General features: G+C 43.9%; 1 protein-coding gene across 2 annotated transcripts in view; it reads right to left on the minus strand.

Moving 5' to 3' along the window:
• Positions 1 to 8,981, minus strand: part of LOC133452301 (NLR family CARD domain-containing protein 3-like) — a 47,447-nt gene extending 38,466 nt beyond the window's left edge. Inside the window, exons 1-7 of one of the 2 annotated variants that reach the window (XM_061731535.1) lie at positions 8,855 to 8,981; positions 8,569 to 8,772; positions 8,323 to 8,439; positions 7,280 to 7,358; positions 6,784 to 6,991; positions 4,569 to 6,339; positions 4,097 to 4,270 (exon numbers count right to left, since the gene is read on the minus strand). In XM_061731535.1, coding sequence (XP_061587519.1) covers positions 4,097 to 4,270; positions 4,569 to 6,339; positions 6,784 to 6,991; positions 7,280 to 7,358; positions 8,323 to 8,439; positions 8,569 to 8,772; positions 8,855 to 8,943 — 2,642 coding nt within the window. In that variant the 5' untranslated portion in view covers positions 8,944 to 8,981. The remainder of the gene's footprint in view (positions 1 to 4,096; positions 4,271 to 4,568; positions 6,340 to 6,783; positions 6,992 to 7,279; positions 7,359 to 8,322; positions 8,440 to 8,568; positions 8,773 to 8,854) is intronic. The other variant, XM_061731537.1, reaches the window with a different exon arrangement.
• Positions 8,982 to 9,514: the final 533 nt, after the last annotated feature.

A 9,514-nucleotide genomic window follows, 5' to 3' on the forward strand; every position in this document is an offset into this window, starting at 1 on the left:
CATTTAAGGATGCCGTCCCTAGACCAGGATGATGTCAGCGCACTTGAGGAACCTTTGACACAGGCGGAAATCGAAAGGGCCATTAAAACATCAAAATCTGGGAAGTCACCTGGCCCAGACGGCTACCCCATCGAATTTTATAAAGCCTTCTCTTTCAAATTGGTACCACTTCTACGCAAAGTATATGAAGAGGCTCTGAAGAATAAAACCCTGCCCTTAACAATGACACAGGCGACTATATCTGTACTCCTCAAAAAGGGTAAAGACCCACTGAAATGTGACTCCTACCGGCCAATTAGTTTGCTCTGTTGTGATTACAAAATTTTAACAAAGACCCTCGCAGCGAGACTCGAACCAATCATGCAAAACATAATCCACAGAGATCAAACAGGTTTTATGACTGGCAGGCAGCTAGCTGGCAATTTACGTTGTCTCTATAACATAATATATACACCAAACCATAACCATACACAATTTTGGACAGAAATGTTGTAGCTGGGTAAACCCTTTTGTATTGTAATCCACAGGCCTCTGTGCGGACCAATAATCTTACATCAGATTACTTTCCCATTCTCAGCGACACAAGGCAGGGGTGCCCCCTGTCACCCCTATTGTTTAATATCGCTATTGAACCTCTGGCTGTGTCCTTGAGGGAGAATACTGGATTAGAGGGTATAGACCGTTGCAGGCTCAATCATAAACTTTCATTATATTGTGATGATCTCCTCTTGTACCTCTCACAGCCAGATACATCCATACCTGTTGCATTAGATGTGATTACTAAATTTGGGGTAGTCTCCGGCTATAAAATACGTTTTTCAAAAAGCCTAATTTTTCCCATAAGCTCAGCCGTAAAGCAGAGGTCTTTTGACATGTTCCCCTTTACGGTTACACATGACTCTTTTAAATATTTAGGTATCCAGGTTACTGAGAAATTCAAGGATTTATTCAAACACAATTTAAGGGTAGCGCTGGAAATAGCTAGACAGGATTTGACAAGGTGGTCATCCCCTCCACTATCTCTAGCAGGAAGAATTAACTCCATCAAAATGACTATAATGCCACGATTTTTATTTATTTTTCAGACAATCCCTATATTCATTCCTAAAGCATTCTTCACTGAACTGAATAAGTACATATCCGTCTTTATATGGAATAGAACTGTGCCACGTATTAGAAAGGCATTCTTAGAAAGGCCGAGGGAAAATGGGGGTCTGGCCTGATGTATTACTACCGGGCGGCGTAGTACTACTACCTCCACGCCCTCTCATATTGAACATCTGACATCCCTGAACATGAGGCACCGATTTGGTTACTTATGGAACAATATTCTAGCTCCCCAAACTCATTGGCTGCCTTAGCTTGTGCTCCGATGCCAATTAGTAAGTGCTATCACACAAATAATCGGGGGCTCCCTCCAAATTTGGTCACAATTCAGAGTGCATTTTGGACACAAGAAACCACTTTTGTCGAGTCCTATTCTGGCTAACCCCATCTTCCCTCCCTCTTTCATGGACCCGGCATTTAAATTGTGGAAAAGTAGAGGCTTCATATGTGTAAGGGATTTCTTTAAAGACGGTTCCTTCATGTCATTTGAAAATTTAAAAGCGCATCACAACATTCCAAAAACTCACTTCTTCAGGTATCTGCAGATTCGAAATTACATTAAGACATGTTTTTCACCTTCCCTAACACCTACAGAGGAAGATTGGATTAATGATTGTGTAGACAGGGATCCACAAACTAAAGGCTTTATTTCATTTGTATATGACACAATCCAAATTGCAGCTTCTCCCTCTCTTCATCATACAAACACAAAATGGGAGGAGGATCTCAACCTGCGGATACCAGATGTGACCTGGCAATTGGTAGAGTGAACGCATCCTCCATCTGTATCAGACATGGTCTGATCCAGTTCAGGGTATTCCACAAACTTCACTTATCCCGGACCAGACTAGCTAAGCTATATACAAATGTTGACCCAATATGTGAAAGATGTCACCAGACCGACGCCACCCTCAGCCACATGTTTTGGTCGTGCTCGAGGTTGAGCTCCTTCTGGATATCTATCTTTGACACCATCTCTCATGTTTTTAAGAAAAAGATCAGCACCAACCCAATTATGGCAATATTTGGTACCTCACCCGAAGGAATTACACTTTCAACAAATCAAGAAGATGTGGTTGCTTTCGTTACACTACTTGCCAGAAAATTGATTCTTCGCAATTGGAAGAGCGTTAAGGCTCCAACACATAAACACTGGCTTGAAGAAGTATTGGCCCATTTAAAGTTAGAGAAACTGAGATACTCCTCTCATGGTTGTGTATGTTTGGTTTTATAATGTTTGGCAGCCATTCATGGACTATTTCAATAAGGGACTCTCTAGAGCCTGAGAGCTGAGAACTGAGGACAGAAGTGGACAAATGTTCTCTGAGAGGTTACAGTCACTCAACCTGCAGAGAAGATTAAAGAGAAATCATGAGGTTATTTAGGAATGTTTGTGTACAAAATTTTATGTACAAGACAACTCAAAGTGCTTAAAATAAAAAGATTAAAAAAAATGAGTACAATCTATAAGAATTTAAAAGCAGTAATTAAAGACAGACAGACATAAATCAATAAAAAGGTTTTCAACTTGACTTAAGGCTATAGAGAGTTTCAGCATCCCTGATGCATTCTGGGAGTTTGTTCCACAGGTGAGGAGCTAAAGCTGAACGCTGACTCAACATGTTTGGTTTTAACTCTGAGTACAGAAAGTAGGCGTGTCCCCGACGACATGAGGGTTCTGGTTGGTTCATCATGGACCAGGAGATCAGAGATGTATTTTGATCCAAAATCAGGTGAAGAGAAAGTGTACTGTTTTAGGTTCAAAACATTTATTAATAAATTGCACTGTGCTATGCTTAACTATGGGTAAAGTAGGGAGAGGGCAAGTAACAGAAGTTAAGTTATTAGGGGATGTTGTAGAGAGTCAAATGTCCTGGAATAGACAAGTTGACCAAATAGTGCAGAGAATGGGTAGAGGTATAGCTGTGATTAAACACTGCAGGAAGTTTCTGCCTAATGATTTGATTAAACAGGTGATACACTCATCGGTCTTGTCAAATGTAAATTATTGCTCTGTGTTTTGGTCCAGTACAACCAAACGTAACCGGGCCAGGCTGCAGGTAAATCAGAACAAAGCAGCTGGCTGAGCCATTCAGCAACTTTATCAGACCAGTGGAAGTAATGAATCCCCATCCATCCTGGTGAAGTGGAGAATGTAGGAGGCAATATTCATTGATGAGTTTAATCAATAAAGTAGTTATGGCTAAAACACTAAAAACATTTTACAGGAGATTATAATTTTTTCCACACACCCAATCATTTGTCAAGGCGAATATCAGCAGGTTATTTTCTGTTGCCTCCATGTAGAAGTCACTTAAAACAGAAGACAATGAATCACAGAGCGATGGTGGTGTGGAGTGAATTACCAGAACTTTCGACTTTAGATAATATGATAAGCTTTAACAAGAAGCTCAAGTTATTTTTGTTTATTCTGGAAAATAAAATGGACTCTTAAGAATTGAGCTATTAATCTGTTTATTGTGTTGATACTGTTTCATTTTCCTCTATTTCTTTGTGTTTGTGTGTGTAGTTTTGCTGAAGAGGGTGGGGGGTGTTAAAATATGAACAGCACATGATTGTTTGTTCTATCTCACACTGTCCAGAAAGTTGTTGTGTTGTTCAAAAATGGAAAATATTTTTTTATTCTTTTTAAATTGAGCTCTTGATTTGATTTTTCTTAATATATTGTTTGAGAGTGTGATGAGAAAATGTAAATCCTGATTTTAAAAAGAGGAAATGTAGAGTCATAATGCCATTGTGCTGATTATAATGGTTTTTTTTTTTTTTACTTTTAGCAGGTTCCTTGTGTCTGAGTTGTGAGCATGTATGTTTATGTATTTTAATTAATGATAATGTTGTAATTCAACTGATGATTCTGATGAAACCCCAGAGAAACTGCTGTGAAAGGTCAGCAGTTAACGGGGATCGAATAAAACAACCAAACAAACTGTTCTAAAGGTCAACGGTTGAACACTTGGTGGATTCTGACCTGAGAGACTCCAGGTGACAGTGTGGACTCTCCAGTCCAGGACACAGATGCTCCAGTCCCGAATCCTGCAGGTGGTTGTTGCTCAGGTCCAGTTCTGTCAGACTGGAGGACTGAGAGCTGAGAACTGAGGACAGAAGTGGACAGATGTCCTCTGAGAGGTTACAGTCACTCAACCTGCAGAGGAGATTAAAGAGAGATCATGTGGTTATTTAAAAGTTGATTGTCATTTAACAAAGAAATAAATGATAAAACATCAATAAATGCTGATTATTTCAACTAATAATCAATAAGTATTGATAATAGTGATCGCTGCATTTCTCTTCTCTATATGTAAAGTTTTCTGAGATGAATCATTGAGGAGAACTGGTCCCACATGAACCTGAACTTAGTTGAACAGTGAATTTAACTGGTTTCCTCCATGAACACAACATGCAATTGTAACTAAAACAGATGTGTCCGTGTTCGTCCTTACACAACTTTCTTGGAGGCTTTGACCACCGGCAGCAGCCTCCGTAGAACCTCCTCTGAAGCTGAGAACTTCTTCAGGTCAAACACCTCCAGATCTTCTGATGAGAGTAAGATGAAGGCCAGAGCCGACCACTGAGCAGGAGACAGATAACCTCTGGAGAGACGTCCAGACCTCAGGGACCGTTGGACCTCCTCCACCAGAGAACCATCGTTCAGTTCATTCAGACAGTGGAACAGGTTGATGCTTCTCTCTGCAGACAGATCCTCACTGATCTTCTTCTTGATGTATTTAACTGTTTCCTGATTGTTCCGTGAACTTCTTTTTTTTGGTTCCAACAGACCTCGTAGGAGGTTCTGATTGGTCTCCAGTGAAAGACCCAGGAGGAAGCGCAGGAACAAGTCCAGGTGTCCGTTGGGACTCTGTAAGGCCTTGTCCACAGCACTCTGATAGAGGTCAGTCTTTGTGTTTCTTTGTTCTTCCAGCAGGTTGACTCCAGATTTGATGAAGGTCTGATGGACATGAAGAGCAGCCAGAAACTCCTGGACACTCAGATGGATGAAGCAGAAGACCCGGTCCTGGTACAGGCTGCTCTCCTCTCTAAAGATCTGGGTGAACACTCCTGAGTACACTGAAGCCTCTCTCACATCGATGCCACACTCCCTCAGGTCTGGTTCATAGAAGATCAGGTTTCCTTTCTGCAGCTGCTTAAAAGCCAGTTTTCCCAGAGACTTGATCATCTTCCTGCTCTCTGGACTCCAGTGTGGATCCGTCTCAGCTCCTCCATCATACTTGACCTTCTTCAGTTTGGCCTGGACCACCAGGAAGTGGATGTACATCTCAGTCAGGGTCTTGGGCAGCTCCCCTCCCTCTCTGGTTTCCAGGATGTTCTCCAGGACTTTCTCCAGGACCGTAGCAGTGATCCAGCAGAAGACTGGGATGTGGCACATGATGTGGAGGGTCCGTGATGTCTTGATGTGGGAGATGATCCTGCTGGTCTGCTTCTCATCTCTGAACCTCTTCCTGAAGTATTCCTCCTTCTGTGGATCAGTGAACCCTCTGACCTCTGTCACCATGGAGACACACTCAGCAGGGATCTGATTGGCTGCTGCGGGTCGTGTGGTGATCCAGAGACGAGCAGAAGGAAGCAGGTTCCCCCTGATGAGGTTTGTCAGCAGCACGTCCACTGAGGTGGACCTTCTGGGGTCACTGACGACTGTAGGGTTGTGGAAGTCCAGAGGAAGTCGACTCTCATCCAGACCGTCAAAAATGAACACGACCTGGAACTCTTCAAAGCTGCAGATTCCTTTGGTTTCAGAGAAGAATCGATGAACTAGTTCCACCAAGCTGAACTTCTCCTCTCTCAGCAAATTCAGCTCTCTGAAGGTGAATGGAAGCAGGAACTGGATGTCCTGGTTGGTTCTGCCTTCAGCCCAGTCCAGACTGAACTTCTGTGTTAGGACTGTTTTCCCGATGCCGGCCACTCCCTTCGTCATCACTGTTCTGATTGGTCCTCCTCTTCCAGGTGGGGGTTTAAAGATGTCTTCCTGTCTGATGGCTGTTTCTGCTCCGTCTGGTTTCCTGGAAGCTGCTTCAATCTGTCTGACTTCATGTTCTTCGTTGACCTCTCCGGTCCCTCCCTCTGTGATGTAGAGCTCTGTGTAGATCTGCTCCAGAAGGGTTGGGTTTCCTGCTTTAATGATCCCCTCAAACACATGCTGGTGCTTCTTCTGCAGCTGACCTTTGAGTTTGGATTGACAAACGGCAGCGCCGGTATCTAAATAAAGATGAAATAAAGAAAACCACTTAGGGCTTTAAAACCAGCCCACAACAAGTTCTACTTCCTCTAAAGAATCAACATTTCAACATTCACTGATCAGCCGTTCAATGAGGAGTATTGAAGCGTTTTCCTCCCAAAAACCCCTTCAATCAGTCAGAGGAACAACAACAGTGTTTCCTATTCACTTCAGACATACAAGTGTTTGTTTTGTGTTTGCTGGAACTGAATATTGAATCCACACGGTTCAACTCTTTAGAATAAAACTTTCATTTGCTGGGATATGAATGACCCTATTAATGAGATGTTCCTAACAAAAGATGAGCTGAGTTCCTCCACCTTCCAGTGGGTTTAATGTTGTGTCTGATCTGTGAATGTTGGTCATCTACTGAGACATTGGGTGTGGTTTATCCAGCAGCTCAGATGTTCAGAGAAAAGTCTTACTGCTCTGCAGGAGGTCGGCCAGCTTCTCCTGCTTCCTCCTCCTCAAGAACTTCACTGTGATCTTCATGAATGTCTCTCTGATGCTCTTCTGCTCTTCATCTTCATCCTCCTCCAGACTCTCTGAGGATTCTGGGTAATCTGGACTCAGAACCTTCTGGATCTTCTTCAGCTCGTCCTTCACAAACATGACGATGTCGTCCTCCAGCAGCTGGAACAGAAGACCACATGAAGGACACAACCAGACTGAAACCATGGAGACAAACATCAGACCCATGATGGACAGACTGACAGTCCACTGGTCTCCAGAGACCAGCATGGAGACAAACATCAGGTCCATGATGGACAGACTGACAGTCCACTGGTCTCCAGAGACCAGCATGGAGACAAACATCAGGTCCATGTTGGACAGACTGACAGTCCACTGGTCTCCAGAGACCAGCATGGAGACAAACATCAACAGAACAGATGGAGCAGCAGTTGTTGTTCATGTACAGACCTGAAAGATGGAGTCCAGCTGTGTCTGATGCTGCTGGACAGACGGACCGCTGGGGGACTCTGAGATCTGCTGGTCCACTCTGTGGAGGAACCAGGAAGAATTAGCTCACATCATGTCTGTCCTCACAGAGACAAACACCAGCTGAAGGGCCATGAAGTCCTGTTGGGATGAGGACAGTCCATCAGAGGACTCGTGGTGGTGAAGGTTTAATAGTCCTGCTGATCCACTGAGAACATGTGACCTCAGTGAAAAGTTACAACAAGATCAGGAACATGGACAACTGATGGAGACATGAAGCAGCTGAGGAACTCTGGACCATCATCAGGATCAGTAAGAGGAACTCTGGATCATCATCAGGATCAGTAAGAGGAACTCTGGACCATCAGGATCAGTAAGAGGAACTCTGGACCATCATCAGGATCAGTAAGAGGAACTCTGGATCATCATCAGGATCAGTAAGAGGAACTCTGGATCATCATCAGGATCAGTAAGAGGAACTCTGGGTCATCATCAGGATCAGTAAGAGGAACTCTGGACCATCATCAGGATCAGTAAGAGGAACTCTGGATCATCATCAGGATCAGTAAGAGGAACTCTGGATCATCATCAGGATCAGTCCTCTGGAAGGTGAGACCTCCAGATGTGTCAACCAGAGGAAAAAGCTCCTGACAGGAGATGAAGATTGTAGCAGGGCGAGTGCTACGGGGGCCCGACCGACAGGACAGAGAGGACACAGGGTTTTCGTGCAGAAACTGTTGAAACACGTGCACAAGCACCTTCTCCCACAGCTCTTGTGCAGCCACGCCTTATGAAGGCAGGCAGGGTGGAGAGGGTGATGGGACACACCTGTGACCGATCACCTGAGTGGCTGCTGCTCCTCCACCCTGCCACAAAGATCTATGAGAAGGAAGCTCAGATCACCATCAAGTGATGGAGGACCACAGGGGTCCAGGACCACATGATCTACTCAGGAAGAAACATGTGGACATTTCCTAACATGAGGACTGATTTAAATACATTTAATGTGTTTAAATACATCTCACCTCTCTGAAGAAGACTGTTGGTCTCCTTTAAAGTCGATAAACCCGTCCTTTGAGTGGTCGCTCTTCAAGGACAAACAGCTGGGTTCATGTTCAAGAGAGTCTCCTTTCTGATGGACCCTGATAGAAGACAAAAGTTAATAATGTAAATATTCTATTTATATGAAAAATAAGTTATACAGATAAAAATATTCAGTCTATTTAAAAAGTATTAAACATAAATCATTGGCAGCGTTTGGATACACTCACCTCTTTACAGCCGAACGTTGCTCTCCTTTGAAGGTAATAACATATTCCATTGACTTGTCGCTCTTCAAGGACACACAGCTGGGTCCAGATTCAGGTCTAGGTCTACGTCTACGTCTACGTCTACGTCCAGGGCCGGGTCCAGGTCCAGGTCCAGGTCCAGGTCCAGGTCCAGGTCCAGGTCCAGGTCCAGGTCCAGGTCGATTCCTGTAATAATGATGTTTGGTGATGTGAGTCTTGAGCTCCTACATGCAGAAGAGTCAGGGACAGTTAGAGATGCTCATCTCACCTCTGAGCTTTGCTCCGACTCTCATGTTCCCCACACAGAGAGGTTTTAGAGGGAGGGACTCCGTCCTCTCTGTCCTCACAGTGGTCCATTCTGCTGAATTCACGTCCACATCAGCTCACACACACACCTTCATTTACAGAGGAAACACACATCACTGGTGTTGGACAGAGATCAGCTGATCCTGCACTGGTTTGATCCTCTCTTTAGTGTTTATGTCACTTGAATGCAGTCAGAAACCAGTTTTTCTCAGTTGCTCCCTTTTTCAAACATGCACAACATTGTAGAACCTTTTTAGAGCCCTTCACAGGACCAAAACACCCTTACTTACGGTGACTAATGATCTGCTGCATACTTTAGATCCAGGGGAAAATAGAACCCTGATCTTATTAGGGCCCGAGCACTTACAGTGCGAAGGCCCTAATGTATCTGTAGGAATTTTTCTTTATTCTTTCTTCTGACGAAAGGAGGGCCTTTTTGCCCCCCTAAACGTGCCCCCAAAATCACCAAATTTTGCACGCAAGCCAGGCCTGGTGATACATTTTATATTTCATGCTTTGCATTAATGGGCGTGGCCTAACGGCTCAACAGCGCCCCCTAGAAAACTTTGTGCCTTAAACCCCACAATACGGTTTGACGTACATGCACGAAAATCGGTACACA

Source organism: Cololabis saira, chromosome 10 (assembly GCF_033807715.1).
Source record: "Cololabis saira isolate AMF1-May2022 chromosome 10, fColSai1.1, whole genome shotgun sequence".
In the NCBI taxonomy this organism is placed as follows: Eukaryota; Metazoa; Chordata; class Actinopteri; order Beloniformes; family Belonidae; genus Cololabis; species Cololabis saira.